Raw genomic sequence first — 19,421 nt, forward strand, 5'->3', positions numbered from 1 at the left:
TAAAACTCAGCTGTCTGCACCTCAAATGACCCGGCTGGTCTACAGAAAAAACTTCCTTTTGCTTATCTGTGCAAATGCATTTATTTCTAATTTTTTTCTACCATGCTGGTCTGCAGTTACATGGCATTTAGCTGGTGTTAGCATCTCTCCAAGTAGATGGTGATGCTGTCCTGTCTGCATGCACACTACTTGTGGCACACTCCTTCTCTGGGGGTTCGAGTGAATCGTATCTGCAGTGATGGCTGCATTATATACAGTGCTTATTTAAACAAATGATAACAGAAACCATGATTCTGGAAGAGAAAAACCAAACCATGTAGGCACCTTTCAGCGGTGACAGAAAATAGTGGCTAATTTTAGACCACAATTCGAGAGGCAGAGAGAACTCTAAAGACAAACACAAATATTTATGATTTGGAAAACAGGACTTACTTGGAAAAGTACAAGTTATTGGAATAATGAAGTAATCTTTTAAGCTTTTTTTAAAGGTTAAGATACTTCATAAAAATAGATAATTATTTTTCTCATATCTGACAAAGCAAGACAAAGAAACAGCTTTCTTCTTAGAAATCAGATCCTCTCTCAAACTGATGTCCAAAGGAACAGTGTTTCATGAGATGTTAAAAGAAAATGCCTTAAACATTTTTTTTATGTACAATAGTTTGAGGAATGGTGTATTCTCCTCTTAAGGATTCAGGGTAGTGATGGGGGACCAGAAATGTTTTTCTTTTTTTTTAATATGACTATATTTCCAGCAAGTGGTCGAGGGAGGAAAAACAGGTTGGGAAATGCTGAAATTTCTGATTGTAAGATAAGTTTAGATAACTGCATCTGTTTGGATAGTTCACTTATGCGGTCTCTTAGTTTTATAACTTCGATACTTTGATTTCCAGGAATCCTTTGTAACCAGATTGATAGAGAAATAGGTGAATAATCTTTAGTTTCTGGTCCACTGATTTTTTAAAAGGAAGCATCCAAACCAAAAGAGCCCCGTATCAGCTTGTCAGCTGACTGAGCGGTTAATTCCTAAGACAGTGAGCCACCTCTGATAGCTTCATCGCCCATAAACAAGGGAGCCGGAATGGATGGACTCAGCTGCTTTCCAGTGCTCACATTCTATGACTTGATTGCTTAGAAAGTGACATGTGTGGAAAGGCAAGCTGCTCACTCCTGTAGAAAAGCGGCCTGATCCAGAATGACTGCACTTCTGGAGGTGCCCTTCAAAACAAAGTCACTAGAAATAAAGCCTCCCATTCTTAAATAACATTTATTATTGCGGCAAAGAAGTCTTTTTCATGAGACCAGTTCTCATATTTATTTAGAGACATGTTATGATTATAGAAGCAAATTTCACTGAACTGCTATGTACGTATATGGAGTATGTCTGACTACAACTCTTAATTCAGCAATCTATTCACAATGCGTTGGCTGCCACTTAGCTACTTACCCAAACATGACTTTTTTTTTTTTTTAAACATGTGCCTGCACAGGATGAAAAAGAAAAACGCCAAGGGCTTGCTACAAAGGAGAAGCCTAAAAAAGATAAAATTACTCCCGCAGCAGTTCTGCGCAACTGCAGTCTGTGAGTGCAGGAATAGTGTTCCTGTGGGGAAGCATTATGCCCAGTGGTTTCTCGGTGTTGACGGTGTGAAAGCCCTTGAGGTTTTCTGCGGCTGTCAGGAGAGACGAGATTCCATCTACTGAATCCAGTCGATGTTGAGGCACCGCGCTATGAAGGCAAACATGTCTGAGACTTCTTCTATCACTTTGGCTGTGGGCTTCCCGGCCCCGTGGCCTGCCTTGGTGTCCACATGGATAAGCAAGGGGTTGCTTTGCTTCCGGCTGCGGCCCACGATGTACTGAAGAGTGGCAATGAACTTCAGGGAGTGAAGTGGGACCACACGGTCATCGTGGTCGGCAGTGAGGAGAAGCATGGATGGGTACTGGATGTCATCTGCCTCCGGTAACTTCACATTGTGCAGCGGAGAGTATCTGAAAGGCACATCAAACCGAGCTGTTTGTTCACTAGGATACTCAAGGAAGACGGGGGTTGGCGGGGCACAGTCACCAGCCTAGTGTCACTAGCAATGAGGACTGCAGCTAACTAGTACGTGGGTGACACTGTACACTCCGCTTGTACCATTGGGCTACTGGAAATTGGGGAATGCTGTCGCTTATCTGGCTCCTACTTTGAAAGACTGTCAGAGAGAAACTCACGGGTCTGTTGAAATAACCCAAACTGTATGCACGCTTACTGTCTTGAGTATTTTCCTTTTCTTTAGACTGACTTTTTCACTGCTACAAAGTGGACTGTCTTTTTAAATCCCTGATTGTGGATATAAATAGTGCAAGCCTTTCTCTTTTGGAAGAACTTGAAATTCTCCATGCACAGAAGCATTTTGCCCTTTTACTATGTGGAAAACCTCTATTTCAGGTGCAGCGTGGCAGTCTTAGGAAGATCACGGTCTTCTCTGAGCCTAGTTTCCTGTCTGTGCATCTCCTACTGGCTCCAGCAGAGAGAAACTGCCTTTGGCGCCAATGTGAGAACCTGAGTGGAGAAGGCATCTTCTGAAGTATAAGGTAAGCTGCCAGGTGAGTGATCAGAAAGGTTTTAAATATAAAAGCATAGTTGGGTTCAACAGTGATTATTAACAGTTAAGTGAGCGAAATATCTGGATATTTTTTTTTTACATTTCATTCAATATGGTGTCACGTTTTTCAAAGGGTTCAGTATTAATTAATATAATCAACTATTTTAGTAGAGTTTGATATTGGAGGTAAACAGTTGAAGTCTGGGATGGCTCATCTGGGTTCTCTGGTCTCTCAAGCCTGAAATCAAGGGCTCAGCAGAGTGGACTCTTATTGGGAAATTCTGGAAAAAAGTCTTTCCAAACTCATTCAGGTTGCTGGCAGAATTCAGTTCCATGAGGATGTAGGCCTGAGGTCTGTGTTGTTTTTATGGCTATTGTTCTCAGGTTCTAGAGGCTCCCTTCTTCCATCTCCAAAGCCAGCAATGGTGGGTCAAGTCCTTCCCATGCTTTCAATCTCTCTGACCTCCCTTTTTGCTGCATCCCTAACTCCAGCCACAGCTCTGCCTTTAAGAGTTATGTCATTACATTGGGCCTGCATGGATAATACAGGATAATCTCCTTATTTTAAGGTCAGCTGAGTAGTAATCTTAATTTCATCTGCACAGGCCCTTCACAGCAGTACCTAGATTAGTGTTTAATTGAAGAATCTTGGGCGGGGCCATCTTTAGAATTCTGCTTATCACATCTTGGTAGTTTTTGTTAAAGACGAGAACAAAACAAGGAAGACAGATAGGTATTAATCATCATTTCCCCTACTTTTGTAGTAAATTATATGCAAATATGAGACACTCAGGGGAACACAAAGTCAAACACTTATCCTTTCCTTTTGATTGTTCAGAATTATGATATCAAATCGTTAACAACATATATATGCCAATATGAATTAAAACCTTACTTGATAAGCCATTCAAAGTGTTGTTTGCTGTCTGAGCACCCATAATCGGTGGTCCAGGCATGACCGATGGTATATTTATGAAACTTTAGCATGTCCATTACTCCAACTTGGGCAATAACACAACCAAAGAGGTCAGGACGCTGATTTGCACAAGCAGCTAAAAACCAAGACAGAAAGAAAGGGGAGGCAATCCATCGTTAAACACCTAAACAAACAAAACCAAAAGAATACTTAGATGCTTTCAGATCCCTGGTTGCCTTTTTTTTTAGGCAGGTGATTTATGATGGTTTCTTCTTGTGCTCTAATGACCCCCAAGTTTTTCCCCACTTCCTTCAGTATATCTGAGGATGGGATGGATATTCTCATCAGTAACAGAGATTTACTCCACAAAGTGAATTTCAATGGAGAGGGTTATTTGAAAAAATTCAAGGCCTTTCAGAAAAACCTGTGTCCCTTCCTCCCATCCCTCCTTGCTTTCACAGGTGATGAGGGAAGTTAAGGAACTTGTTCAGGATCTCAAAACTAGCCTGTGACATAATAATAAGTATATATTTAGTCATATATATATATGTATATACATTTATATATATAGAATAACTATATAGTTAGTCATTCCTGTTCCTGGCACAGAGCTCCTAAAACCCTTAGAATTTCGTGAGTGATAAGGATGAGAAGTGTCTGTTGTGATTCATAACTAGCCCCTTTCAACCATACCGAGCTTGAGCTTATGCTAAGGAGGTGACTTCTGGGCCCCAAGAGAGCTTCAGGCTGGAGACCAATTGCCAGAGGAACCAACCGTGTGACTAGAGGGTTGGAACTTTCAGCTTAACCCCTCGACCCCCCCCCCCACGACTTCTGGGGAGGGGAGAAGGGCTAGAGCTTAATCACTAATAGCTGACAGAATCAGCGTGCCTACAGAACAGAACCCCCATAACAGAACAGAACAGAACCCCCATAACAGAACAGAACAGAACCCCCATAACAGAACAGAACCCCCATAACAGAACAGAACAGAACCCCCATAACAGAACAGAACCCCCATAAAATAACAGAACCCCCATAACAGAACAGAACAGAACCCCCATAAAATCCCCTAAACTGCAGAGTTCAGACAGCGTCCGGGTTGGTAAACACATTCAGGTGCTGGAAGGGTGGCGTGCCCAGAGAGGGTACGGAAGTTCTGCACACACCGCACGCTCACTGCTTACCCTATGTGTCTTCCATCTAGTGCTTCCTGGGTTCTGCCCTTTATAACAAACCAGTAAATGTAAGTGTTCCTGAGTTCTATGAGTTGCTCTAGCAAATTATCAAACCTGAAGGGGGGTTATGGGAACCCCGATTTACAGCCAGTCGGTGAGAAGTATGGGAGGCCCAGGGCTTGTGATTGGCATCTGAAGTGGGGCAGTCTTGTGGGTCTGAGCCCTTACCCTGTGGGGTCTGCGCCAACTCTGGGTAATGTCAGAAGGGAACTGAATTTAGGACACCCAGATGGTGTGTCTGCAGAGCTGGAGAATTGGTTGATGTGGGAAAGAAACTCACACATTTGGTGTTGGAAGTGTGGTGAGTAGAAATAGTTCATACAGCTCAAGGCAGAACAGAGCATAAAACCCAGCTCAGGGATGTATCCAATATTGGCACACCTTCTTGCCCTGTTGTGAAAACACTGTATACTTAAGTTACTTACAACTTTTTTTTTTTATAATTCAACAAATATTTATTGAACATCTGTCATGTGCCTGGCATTAGGCCTGGGGATTATCAGTGAATATTTTAGTGGACAAGATAAAGAAGTGAACAAGCAATCATAGTGTAGCAACCACTACTGTTGAGAAAATTTAGGTGCTATCGAATTAGGGAGTAAGGGCACCTGTCCAGGTATAAAGCAGTTAGGGAGGAAGTCATATCAAAGCTGGCATGACTAGGAGTTAGTCAAGGGATATGGACTTTTCCTGCCTCTGGCAACAAACGTAGTTCCCACCCCAATTCTGATTGCTTAATCATAATACTGAACCTGAGTCCTACCCTTGGATATCCCGATTCTCTCACCAAGAGGCAGGAGGGCCAGGAATCTTTTAAATAAGCGTTCAGTATCCTGTTGGGGGAACGCTACCTCTGGAGGTTCCTTAAGGGACCAGGTCTGTCAACAGACACAAACCAATTCCTGAACATAAAACTCTGAAAATATAAAGGAGCTATTGGATAAACCAGTAAATTACAAAACAATTCTCCCACTATTGGAATCAGATGGTATTTTCCATGTCTTCTCCCACTAAATCTTAGATTCGCCCATAGTTCTTTCCTTTACACTTCACATATAATCCCAATGAAAACTCAGTTGGCTCCAATTCAAAATACACCCAGAATCTGACCACTTTTCACTACTTCCATCACTACATCCCGAGTCCAAACTTTGTCTCTCACCGCACAGAAGTCTCCTGTCTGGCCTCCTGCTTTTTTGTCCTTGCCTCCCCTTCCATCTACACTAACACCATAGCAGGCTCAACACATGATCCTGTGAAAAAAGTAAGTCAAATTATGACACTTCTCTGCTCAAAACTCCCCCAGAGGCTTCTCATTTTACAGAGTAAACCAGTCCTCTCACCCGGCTCTGGGGTCCTGCCCCCTCCCGCTCTACTGCCCTGCTCACTGTGCCAGCCACACATGTGGGCCCCCTCACTGTTGCTGGAACACTCGAAACCCATGCTGGCCACTGGTTGTCGTCTGCCTCTTCCGACTAGAATGAATGCTCCATGAAGGCAGAAGTGTGGTCTTGTTTTGGGTAAGAATTTTATCAATATACTTTTTAAATTTAACCAAATTATTTTGGATGTATATATTTTACCTCCAAAGGAAAATGCTTTTTCAAGACTATATATATTCTATTGAGGTAAAGAATAATAACAGGAATTCAGGTTTTGACATGACTCAGTATATTTCCAAGACAGGGCAACTGAGTGAATGTGCCACTACCTGACCGCTCTCCTCTAAAACAGTGCATTGAATACCCCCCAAATTGTCATATGTGTGTTTTAAGTTGAGCTTATATGTGCTATTCTACATTTGTGCAATGGTCCCTCCTTTTCTAATGACATTGGATGTAGGACACAGCAAGCAAAGTTTAGGTTCACTGGCATTACAATGTTTAGTGCTACTGAGAGATAAAATTCAAAGTAAAATTTCATTAACTACCAAAAATTAGGAAAAGCTATTTACAGGCAGTGCTACAAAAAGGTTAAAAGAGCAGAATACGAAACCACAGCGCTAGACTCCAGCCCAACACCACCATTTTCCAACTGTGTGACACTGGGCAAGCTACTCAACCTCAGTGCCCCAGGGTCCTCCTCTGTGAGATGGGGTATTACCAGCCCCAGTCTGACAGGCTGCGTGCACCTCTCAGGACAGCATGCATGCCAAGGGCTCAGACTGAGCCTGGCACACAAGGTACTCATTATTTTGTGACTTACTGTATTTCCCTGAAAATAAAATTGGGTCTTATATTAATTTTTGCTAAAAAAGATGCATTAGGGCTCATTTTCAGGGGATGTCTTATTTTTTTCATGTACAATAATCTACATTTATTCAAATAGTCATGTCATCTTCTTCTGGAACATCGTCGTAACTCTCTAAACCCCGAATTCTGGTTTGACTTTCTTGTGACTCTATTTCCTGTAGAACTATTGGCCCCAATCGCTCATGTCCAGCAATAGAGTCTCCTTAAATGAGCACTTCTTGTCCACGTAGCCTGCTCATAGTGCATTGGCAACACAGCTGTCAGTGATCTTATCCCATGAATACTTCACCCAAGTCACTACCTCTTGCAGGCTGGATTCATAAAGCTTCCACGTTGATTTCTCTCCATTCTATTTTCACTGTAGTCATTGATTTCCATGCACAAATGGTCCTTGAATGGCTTGTTTATTGCAATATCAAGAGTCTGGAGACAGGCAGTCATTCCTGCAGGGATCATTATTTGATCCATTTTTCTCTCTGCAAGGAAATTCTTCATGTCTTTGGTGCGGTGAGTGCTGGCTGAATCCCAGACTAGCAGACCTCTTTGGCCATCTCGCAAAACAAGTGGCAGCATTAAATCAACCCACTTCCTTATAACTGCTTGTGTGCACCAGGCTTTTTCGGTTTCAAGAACATAAATGCATGAAACACGTTCAACCTTCTTTCTTGCCATTACTGATGATTAGAGGTGGGGCTTCCTTTCCATCCAGATGAACTGCCAAAATGCAGGTAACACGTGCACTTTCATAACCAGTGGAGGGAATGTAGATTGACGAGGCACCCCTCTGATCAATTGTCGTTTGAGATCTTTGGCCCATAAACACTGCAGTTTCATCCATAGCAATCATGTTGGAGAGTTGGTATTTAGAAAAGTCGATGCCATCAACAAAGGACTTGAATGCAAGTGCACGTTTCATAACTTCAGTATCTTCTAGCATGAACAGTATTGTCGGTCTTAGAGACAGTTCATATGGCTGAAGGAAGCCATCCAGCCAGTGTTGTGATGCTTTGAATTCCTCTGGGGATATTTCTAACTTTGGTGCCATTGCAAAGGCAAATGCTTGAATATCAGCCCTGCACACAACCAAAGCCTTTGCTCTCCTGTCAGCAATCCATTCACAGGTGATGTCTTCCAGCTCAGGAAATAGTGGTTGCTGACCTTATCCACACTTGGGCTTCTCAGCATTTCCCTCCTACACCTGTTGGCTGAAGTTATCGTACTCTGCTCACCATTTTCAAACCACTCGGAGATCCAACCTCTTCTCTTTGCAGAAAGCCGTAAGATTCTTGCCCCAGGAGTTCCTTTCTTGTACTTGACAGAATAGCTCTTTCTTTTTGCACTCATCTTGTCTGGAGGTCAAAATATTATTCCCTTTAAATCTACCATTAAATCGAGTGTTAATTGATTATGAGACAGGAGTGGCAACAAAAATGATGACAGTTAAGAATGATGGTCCACACGAAAGCGACGAAAAATTGCAGGCACCAAAATTCAGAAAACGTTTATTTCACAGGAGTGCATTAAGTACATCCGTTACAACACACGACATATTGAATTATGAACATTCATATTAGACACAACCATGTCCGTTTGTTATCAAGTGCGCACGTTATTCGTGCGCTGTGTCTGTACTCCGATTGGTCATTCGGCAATAAGTTTCGAGTTCATGTTTACATAGGTGTTAACCTGTCATCCAAAGGTGCCCACTTGGGTATTTACAAATAATTATAATTTATATTATTTATTTTTAAGTATTAATGTCAATAATATTTATATTTAATTATATATTATTATAATTCAATACATATGTCGTGTGTTGCAACGGACGTACTAAATGCATCCATCTGGCTGATGATTTTAACTGGGGCTCATTTTTGGGGTAGAGCTTATATTACAAGCATCCTGAAAAATCATGCTAGGGCTTACTTTCTGGTTAGGTCTTATTTTCAGGGAAATGCAGTATGTCATTACTATTATGCTATGGACCCATTTTTGTATGTACCTCATTTTCCTCATGACTCTTCTCTCTACACCCATAGCATTTAGCATCACCCAGTGTATTCAACAAAAGTAATGATCACATCTTACAAGTTCTGAGTAACACAATCAGAAGGGTTATCAGACTCAGTCCTATGCTGGCTGGACACGAGAAACGTGTGGATCCAGTTGGTGGGGAGAAGGGTCCCACCCGGCTGGGGAGAGAAATGCAGTCCAGCCCAGAAGAGCTCAGAGCAGGCCAGACAGTTTTAGGCTATCATGACTCAAGTCTGTATAATGTGGATTCAGTTGGGTCTTTATGTGTCATTTATCAGATGCCCAAATACAAATGGATTTTGCTTTCTTTGTAGCATTGCTCCCACCATGAACCAAAGTAAATCAAGAGCTGCCTGCAAACAGTATATCTGAAAACCCCAAGAGTGTTAACGAGTAAGTGCAATGAATAAAATTCAGTTCTCACCCACTAAGAGGCCTCCATTTGAACCTCCATTGATAGTCAGCCTCTTGGGAGACGTGTAACCTTCCTTGATAAGATATTCAGCAGCACACTGAAAGTCATCAAAGCAGTTTTGTTTGTTGGCCAAGATACCACCTACAATGTGCCAAAGTGAAGGACAGTTAATTAACAAAACAGCACATAAAAAAAACACAAAAAAACCCACAACAGATTTACCAAGAGGGAACTCAAATGATGAAGGGAGTAGTTTCAACTACTGATCAATTTAAACACAATGGCTGACACTACACTTAGAAAAATGCCTCTGTTGGTATGTGTTGTGGACATCCATCACCACCACCACAACTGCGCATCCATATGGGGATTTGTATTTTTCTAAGAACTTCTAGATCTTAAAAGGCAAATGCCTTAAAGGGAAGAGGTGATCTGTTATGTCAGAGAATCATGAAAACGAACGTGTGAAAGTGAATGTAATAAAAAAGAACCTGTGTTTTGGAGAAAGTGAACTTTCAAACAAGACCTCCAGCAGTGTCCAATAATTTCCTGAGTCCCACCCATCCTGTGACGGTGGGGATTGCGTGCTTCCATCTCCCTAGGAAGATGAAAGCACTTGGCAGAGGTGCGCTTCGCACCCCTCTTCTTTGCGGGAGTTTGCAATGGGTAAGTAATGATGAGAAATAAGTCTTCTAGTTTGGCTGTAGATAGGAGTTAGGGAGGGAGGTGGTGCTGCAGACAGCAGCACGTTCCAGTTTCTCACATCTTGAATGGAGAGGGTCTTAAACATCTCCCCAGAGAATCTGGGCTTTTTCATCTAAAAGTCATTCCAAAGTATAAAACCACACAAAGCAATTACTTAAAGAGAGATACATTTATAAGGTCTTAGAATACCTAAAGGTAAAGGCCAAATGTCAAAGGCATGCCCTCAAAGAAACAGATGTCTGAAATAACTGCCAGTAAATGAAGAAAAGGCAGACAGATCTAATCAGACATTTGAGATTAACCACTTCTGCAGAAATTCGATTAAAGATGAAGCAGTGCTACTAAAGAAATTTTTTTCATATCAAAACAAATGTTATTAAGATTTTAATAAGAAATTATTGGGGAATTAGAACAGCTAGGATGACAGTGTCCAGGAATAATATCATTTGGGTTATATGACTATATTTTTTAAAGAGCATTAAATTCTAAACTCAATTAACAGAATGGAATTTAGATTTATCAATGTTCAGTATAGTAGGGTCTAACTGGAAAAGGTCCATTTCTGGTCCTTTCACTGCCTAAATTTGGAGAAAGTTTATGAATCAGTCCAAAGGCAGTCTACTTTTAAGCTCAGTCAAGCTTCAAATTTCCCCAGGCTTTTGGACAATAAGTTGGTTCTAATTAACACAGAGATGAGAGTTCACCAGGACCAAAGGTATGTCCTCAGAGCACGGTGGGCACCTGAGCACCAGCAGGGTATTGCAAAGAGGAATCCAAAGTCTTTGCGGATAAGATCACAGGATCAGGTAGTTTTGTATTTAAGTGTGTACGCCACAAACATTTTAACTAGGAAATCAGGCAAGTCAAGGGGTCCAGACTTAGCACATGGATTTGGGATATAAATCAATCATATGGTATATAGAGATTCTATTTTTTGTCTCCTTTTATCAATCATCTCTTATCTTAATTTCATAGTACGATTTTAACATAAGTAAATTCTAATATCAGGTCAAAGTCAAAATTATACAATGAATTCTATGCCATTTTAAATACAGTGACAACCAACCAGGCAAGAGGATCCAAGATTAGAATAGATAAGCACTGCTTGCCAAATACAATGACAACTGATGAAGTCTTTGGGGATGACAGGACAGAGGTCAACCTAACATAGCAGGTAGGCCTGGAGCCCATGTGTTAATTAGGAACACTCCCTCTTGCTAAGATGCTCAAATAGTTTGTTGTCTGATGTCAGCCTTTGGGGGACATGCTGGAGGTCCAGGGGTTAGGTCTGGGCCTTTCCTACATCTTGACGCCTAACAGGTACTTATGAAAAATCTCTTTCCAGATCTACATCTTTGTTGATTTGATTTGATGCAGAAAACCTGAGCCTTTCGCCTCAAGATCAGGAAGATAGAGAAGAGCAAGTGGAGGTACAGATTTGAAGGGCGGTCTCTAGTGTTCCGACTGTGGCAGAAGACCCCTCGCCTGGTGCTGCTGACCAACCCCAAGCACTAGTGGCTACCTTTGTCCCAGCAGACCTTCTTATAAACGATGGCTGATTATGAGAGAGGGGAGAAGCATGTAGCTGGAGGGAGAGAAGGTGCTTTCCCACATCCTCCGCCAGGGTATACAGGAATAGGGATACAGGAACATCTTTAGACTACTGGTTGGTCTATGAATTCCATATGCACAAAAGCCTGGGTGAGGCGGTGTGCTCCATAGAGAAAAGGGAGAGATAGGGCTTTAAAAAAAAAGATTGTCACAATTTTTTTTTAAAAGAATGATAATCCGGGAATGAAGCTGAGTACAGAAGCAATACCTTCAATCAATTAGAATACATTCTTCAGGAGGCCAGAGAATGGAGACTCAATCATTAACACCAGAAAAGAAAAACGACTGAGTTCTTATGTCTAAAACCTGCACGTGACAGAGTCATAACAGCAATGCTAGGAAGACGCTCTTTCTCAGCGATGTTGGGGAAATTAGAGAAAACAAGCAAAAGGAGGATCGCACTGAGAACAGGAAAGCTCTATTTTAGGTTGCTTTTTTTCTTTTAAGAGAAAATTACCTGTTTTGAGATCGCCAAGTAATGCTGAACAGTAAGTAATAAGCTAGGCTAACAGGAGACAGAATAAATACCAAAAAGTACCTCCCAGATTCACTTCTGACAGTGATAGATAAAACTCTACCCCATGCATTGCTAAAAAAACAAATAATTTTGATTATGGTCTATCGTGAATGCTTCTGAAAAAATATGTACTTCATTAAACAGACTACAAAGGAAAATAAAATATGAAAGGACAAAGTTGTTTTTAAAGGGGGAAGTGGTGCCTGCAATGTGTTTGAAAATATCCTTATTTTTCATTGTCTAGTCAAAATACTTTTCTGTTCCTCACTCCCCTCAGCTTATTCACACATAGCTTGGACTATGCCACGTTTGTGTTTCTGTAGAGAAAATACCTCACCTTTATGCCATGTCTCTCCGTATTCACCACCTCCTCGGATGTTGGCCACTGCAAGGACGCCACCCATGTGTCTCACAAAAATAAGCCTGGACACACTGAGAAACAGTAACAATAGCCTTCCATTAGCAGCCTAGTGAGGACCACACTGTCTCCCACCATGTATAATATTTAAATTGGAGCCCAATATTTTTATATTACTTGATTAAAGCAAAAAAACTATATAGCTTATGAATGTTTAACTGCAAAGCTCAGGGATTTTCATGAACATTTAATATATATCATTTTTCTATATTAGTAAATATTTTACTATACAAAGTAGGAATACAAAATTTATAATGCAAACAGAGAAAAAAAGTACAGGCCCTCAGTTCATACTGAATCTATCTTTTACCAACTATCTTGGCAAGCAAAATACTGCCAGCCATGTGACACCCCCTGGTGTGAATGGTGTGGGACTCCATTCACACCCCCTAGTGTGAATGATGTGGGAACACCCAATAACGGCCCCTGCTACCAGTTTTTTTTTCTTCCTTTTTTGCTATCTCTTTCCAAATTGTTCAAGTTAGAAAAAAGAAAAAAGCTCTTTCTGAAACACAGATTTTAAACAGGTTTTCCAGTTCCACAGAAACTTAGATGTTAAACTAGACCATGTAGGATGATGAGGCAGCGGAGATGAAGGACACGTACCAGAAAATAAGAATGGAGAGCTCAGGGATGGAGAACGTTTTCTAGAAATAAACAGAAGAAACTACAGCACAAGGCTTCTAGGAAAAAGAATTAAGTCCTTTGGAAGACTTGGATTTTACGTTTTTCTCCTCCTCTTTCCACTCTGATCCTAAAAATGCTGAGTAACATTTTTCTACTTGCTGTTAAAATTAATTTGTCTTCGACAACTATTTCTGAGAATGTTATCCTTCTTCCTTTAGTAACTAGGGAAACCATGGGCTTCTGCAACGTGGGGCTCTAGACGGTCTGACAGTTAATTTCCTAGATCTCGGGGCTAAAGAGGAAAGGATAGTTGGGGTAGGTGATCAGACCACATAGCCACACCAGATTGGCCAAATAGATTTTCAATCATTTGGTCTTTTTAAAAATATTTTTCATTCACCTCTAATGGTCTTTACTGAAACTACCAACATACTCACTGGGTTCTGGGATGAAGATGGCACAGGAACCATTCCTGACTCATCTCCTGAAGCCCAACGGAGCACGCTTCATAAATACTTATTGCACAAATCAACAAAGACAAGTGGCTTTAGCTACAGACCTGCTCAGGAATCAGTGCTGTCTTGATCCTAGCCACCCTGTGGGGATCAAGAGCATGGGGCTCAAGGTACAGATCTCTGGCTCATTCATTAGCTGAAGCACGTGTTCACTGGCCCCACATTCAGACATCACTGTGACTTGAAACAAGCATGTATTTCATCACTTTGAGTGAAAAGAGGGGGCAAACCATGACACACTCTATTTTTTGTTGTAAGGATGAGATGAATCTAAGGAACCAACAGCTACTGGCTTACATTTTTAGACTAATAATCACAGAGAATGACTATGGCATGTAGACATACTAACGGAGCAGTGACTCTCATTGCCTGGGCAACGCTGGTCCGTCTGTGGGCTCAGGCCTTGCCTGAGTGCTCGGTACAGAGGAGGCATTATAGGATGTAAATGGCGCTATCATTGCACAGTGAGCGAACAGCCACCATACGCGCTTCTCATTAGTTGCCCTTCAATTTAATCATAAAAGGATGCCTTACAAATCTTCTGAAAACACTGTTCTACATGATGATTGTACACCTTCATAAGCTCCTAACAAAAGGGTAACATCCAACTCTTTAGCCAGATATTTGGCGACCAACCACTTTAAGGGCAGGACCCATGTTTCAGACTTCATTAAATCCTATAAAAGGAGCAGAGTGATCTACTGATGTCAAGTACTAAAAACAAAGGTAATAGTTTTCTTGTATTTAAATTTAGGACAGCTGGTGGAATCTACTCTGAATTTATGTCCTGACAGTCACCAGCCCATGAATTTCTTCCCGAACAGAAAAGATGAATCTGAATCAGATTTCATGGGAAGTACTATTTAGAGGTTGGTTTAATGCTGGTCTTGTTGATAGGAGACTCCTTGCTTTTATTAAAAATGTTGAAAGCAAATTCCATTTTGTCCTATGAATGGGATATTAAAATCAAGTTTACAAATAACTGACAGAAGGTATTTATATAAAGAGTATCATACGTATAAATTTAGATTTTTCTCCCCGAACGTAAGTTACTGGGAAATAATCACAGAACAGTTTAAAACGAAGTGATAGAGTATACAGAAAATATATTTATGGCTGAATGTTAAGACAGTCTATTTTACGACTGTGTGCTGCCAAAAAATGTAATTCTTAGCTGAAAACCCATTCCTTCTGAAGAGAACACTGAGGGCAGTGTTAGCAAATGACTAGTGCTAAAGGAAGGAGTTTCCCTTCGAGACTCCACTGGCACTACCTTCTGTAGTCTGGCAGCTATAGCTTCAGCATCCAGTTCCCAAACAGCCTACACTGAAGACACAAGTTTACCTTGTAGTGATCCTGAAATTCCTGATCCAAAACGCACATATGTAACACATAATCCTGCCTCTCCATGAAAGTGACAAGCAAGAAATACATGGTTAAATATATTAGAAAACATGATTTAGTAGACTGGTCTCTGGTTTCCTTCCACCGTATGAAGAGGATCAAATGCATGCTGAAGTGCCAAGAGTATTCCATGCTTACCTGTAGTTGGGTGTGATCGATATGTTGAAGCCACCATAACCATATAAGAAAGCAGGATGAGAGCCATCCAATTTTATGCCCTTTTTATGTACAATGAACATTGGAATCTTTGTACCGTCCTTGCTAGGGTAGAAAATCTAGAACAAAAGAGAGAATAGAGTTGGCATTACTTAGTAAACACTTGCATGTTTTTACATGGGACACATACAGGCAGTCAGTTCTTTCTTCAAGATATAGAGTAGTAGCACAATGGAAATCCAGTATCACTTTGGTATTTGATGGTGGAGCATCATTCAGTTGTTACGGAAACAGTGTGGAGTAGTGAAAAGCACATGCGTCTGAAAATAGGGAGACTTGAATTTGAACTCTTATTCTACAACTATCTAGCCAGGTGACCGTGGGCATGCTGTTTATCCTCCTGCAGCCTCAGTTGTTCATTCCTGAAATGTCACCCTCACGCCCACCTCTCAGCGCCTTCTGAGGCACATAGAAAACAGACATTTGTTTTCCACTTCCAGCAATGGAAAAAGTCACATTTGGCCATCCTGCCAACTAATTCAATCTAGGGAGATTTCTTTTCTAGAAAACAAATTTCGTGTTCAACTTTAAATGTTAAGATATTCGACCCTCCTTCATTTTTCAATGTTCAACTATTAAATAAATGTTATAGCAACAAGAACACATGTATTAGCTTAGGGAGTTGATGACGAACAACATAGAAATCCTATTATTCCTGGTCAAACAAAGACACTTTCTTCTGTATTTTTAATTAAGGCTCGTGAAACCTTCTTGAATCTGGGCAACCTCAGACAAGTTGAGTCAACATTCTATATTCATTACTTTCTGGTTAAAGGAATAAGAGAAAAAGAGTAAGAAAGAGTACATTAAATGCTATTCATATGATAAGCTATAGAATAAGTGATAGCCACCCAAAGCTGACAGTGGCTTCTTCTAGACAGAAAATCTGTCAATAGCTTTCTCTTTGGGCAAACATGGTGTCTTCACCCCAACTGACACCTGGAAAGTACCCACCTGAGAACTGTCGTGCTGACCTTGTCCATGACAGTCAAGGGCATTAAGCCTTTACACTTAGTGGAACTTGCAGCCCTATTACATCCAAAGCTTTTAAAAGTAGCATTTCTATTGTAGGCAGATGCTACAGAGTGCTTGGAAATAAACAGTGGGGGGCAGGGAAGGGAGAGGGAAGAGGCCATGCAGATTTGGAATAAGGCAAAACAGGGCCACAATAAATGCTTGCGAGTCTGGAAATTTTAGAAGCCTGCCAAGAAATTGTAGTAGAAAAAGCGTTTGTTTCTGATGTGGAGAGCAATTCTGAGATTGGTAAATGTGACAGTTTAGGAATCAAGGAGAATACTCTGCAGGTTCAAAATTGTCAGAGGGGCCAGTTTTATTTAAAGACGCTTATTGGCAGTTAGTTACTAACAGAGTGTGACTGTGTGGGGGGTATAAGCAAATGCAGAGTAAGAGGAGCACGTTTCAAGTGACTGGATGGAACTACTACTGAGCTAAAATCCAGGGCCTTCACCTGAGACTTGGGGAGAGTTTGGAGCACTCTAACCACAGCATCGCAGGAGCAGGGAGCAACTGGGTTCTCAGACTGTACCTTAACTGAGTCCGCTGTTCAAAAACTAGTGTTCCCTCCGGTCACCCCCCGACTTCCCACCTACCCTCAAATGCCTGCCCTGGCACCTAATCCCTTTCTAGCCAGCTCATCCCTCTGCAGGCAACAGCCTCCTGTACACCCTTCACCAGTCGGCAGGACTGACGCACCTCGAGTGCCCACGAAACTAACTCTCAGATCCTCCTCCTGTTTGCAGGGTGCTCCACCTTGTTGCTTTGTGACAGTCTGGCTCCCTTCTCTGGCACCACTTTGCTTGCTACCACCTGTAGGATTTCCAATGCCTGCAAGTAGATCTGCAATGCTCCCATCTAGACCCAGGACAAACACATCCTTTTCGAATACCAACAGAAGCACAAAAGTCCCCTTTATGCCCATAGTTGCAAAAATATGTCCCAGCGTTAAGCTGGTGTGGTTCAGATGCTATTTTAACATTTTGAATACTGTCCACACATGAAAGGGCACTGTGAAGATGAGTACAATAAAATCATCTTCAAGAAAACTCTTTACAAGTAGACTATTTCAGTCTTGAAATAAACACACCTCATATATATTAGGTTGGTGCAAAAGTAATTACGGTTTAAAGGGTTAAAAATAATTGCAAAAACCGCAATTACATTTGCACCAACCTAATATATGTATGCATACAAATTACACACACACACACACACACACACACACACACACACACACACAGCAGTATTCTTTGTCCTTTCTATTTACAGAAAGGCAATTGATACTAAACCTGAACCTGACTCTTCAATAAAGGACAAACTAAATCTTGAGACTTCTGACAACCATGGAAGGAATTTACTGTGTTTCCCCGAAAATAAGACCTCGCCGGACAATCAGCTCTAATGCATCTTTTGGAGCAAAAATTAATATAAGACCAGGTCTTATTTTCGTATAATATAAGACCAGGTCTTGTAATATAATATGACATAAGACCAAATCTTGTATTAATTTTTGTTCCAAAAGACGCATTAGAGCTGATGGTCCGGCGAGGTCTTCTTTTCGGGAAACACGGTAGTTCTTGAAAAACCTTCTGCCAATTTCACTCCCTGTCTACAACCCCAGAGAAAGGACACTCAGCCTTGCTTCCATTACTTACCAACTCCACCACTCTTCCAATTACCACAATATTCTCTTTTTGTGTTTTCTCCCTTTCCTTGGTATAAACAGACTCAAATTTCTCCTGTTCGATATGACAAAAAACCCAAAACCTTTCGTATTGCCCCATCTGCCCCTTAGGCTAAATTTCCATCTCTCTCTTCCTTTCTGATCAAATATATCCACAGTAACCTCCACTCACAGGCTCACACTTTCCTACCCTATTCACTCCTCTGTCCCCACCACTGCTCTTTCAAAGGGCATCAATGGATGTTGTCTTTCTTCTTATCCCTCCATCCCTACTTCTATCCAGTGGTGTAGACCCCTCCCAACTTTTTCGTAAGTTTATAGAGACACATCTAACTATATATATTCACACACACACTGGTTATTGTTATGTGGCAACACACAGAATCAGGCTAGTAATACTGGGCTACAACTGACTCCTCCCACTCTTCACTTAGCAAGACATCATTAATTCTTTCCAGGTTAAAACACCCAGATTTATCTCATTAAAAAAAGTGTTGTCTAGTATTTCATTGTATGGATGTACACAATTTATTTAACCATTTGCTCATTGATATTCAGACTATTCTTTTTTTCCTGTCATCAATGATGGAATACATCCTTTTTAGGCAAATCTTACGTACTCATGCTAGGATTTCTGTAGAATATAGTCTTAGAAAGGAGACTGTTAGATCAAAGAGTATGTGTATTTAAAAATTCAATAGATCCTGACAAATAATTCTCTAAAAATGATGTATCAACTTTAAGCTCCCGGTGACAATGGTTACCTAAGTGTCCATTTCTCATCAGCAGTGTATGTTAAAATGTATTTTAATTTTTGCTAATCTAGTAGGCATCTCATTCTGCCTTTACAATTCAGTTTTTACATTAGCATTTCCATCTATTTATAAGTCATTTTATATCTCTTCCTCAGAGAACAAAGAAGGAGCTATTGTGTTACTTTTCTAATAAGTTTATAGAAACTCTTCTTACAATATCTTAAAAGGATAGTAACCTTTTTTTTGTTACATGTTTTGTTTGTATTTCTTCCCAGTCTATAACCTGTTTTTTAACTTTCTTTATGGTATCTTGAATATAGATACCACATATATAGTCAGGAAGTGCTCACCCCAAATTAGAAAAATATTTGTCTATATTTTCATTAAAATTTTTTCCATTTATATTTTTAATGCAAATGGAGTTTATTTTTACATATGTTCTGGGATCTAACTAATTTTCCCCAAATGGTCAACTATTTATTTTACACCATTTACTGAAGAATTAT

At 40.7% G+C, this 19,421-nt stretch overlaps 1 protein-coding gene and 1 long non-coding RNA gene across 2 annotated transcripts in view; one reads left to right on the forward strand and one right to left on the reverse strand.

The window, feature by feature from the left end:
* Window positions 1-1,253: 1,253 nt before the first annotated feature.
* Window positions 1,254-19,421, reverse strand: part of PREP (prolyl endopeptidase) — a 113,626-nt gene continuing 95,458 nt past the window's right edge. The window contains exons 11-15 of the mRNA XM_033103218.1: window positions 15,382-15,518; window positions 12,617-12,711; window positions 9,456-9,587; window positions 3,487-3,643; window positions 1,254-1,992 (exon numbers count right to left, since the gene is read on the reverse strand). Of these exons, the coding sequence (XP_032959109.1) occupies window positions 1,698-1,992; window positions 3,487-3,643; window positions 9,456-9,587; window positions 12,617-12,711; window positions 15,382-15,518 (816 nt within the window). The 3' untranslated portion in view covers window positions 1,254-1,697. The remainder of the gene's footprint in view (window positions 1,993-3,486; window positions 3,644-9,455; window positions 9,588-12,616; window positions 12,712-15,381; window positions 15,519-19,421) is intronic.
* Window positions 5,762-12,301, forward strand: LOC117020610 (uncharacterized). The gene is made up of 3 exons (XR_004422726.1): window positions 5,762-6,265; window positions 11,497-11,581; window positions 11,931-12,301. It is a non-coding gene; the product is annotated as an uncharacterized LOC117020610 (long non-coding RNA).

Source organism: Rhinolophus ferrumequinum, chromosome 3, assembly GCF_004115265.2.
Source record: "Rhinolophus ferrumequinum isolate MPI-CBG mRhiFer1 chromosome 3, mRhiFer1_v1.p, whole genome shotgun sequence".
Taxonomy (NCBI): domain Eukaryota; kingdom Metazoa; phylum Chordata; class Mammalia; order Chiroptera; family Rhinolophidae; genus Rhinolophus; species Rhinolophus ferrumequinum.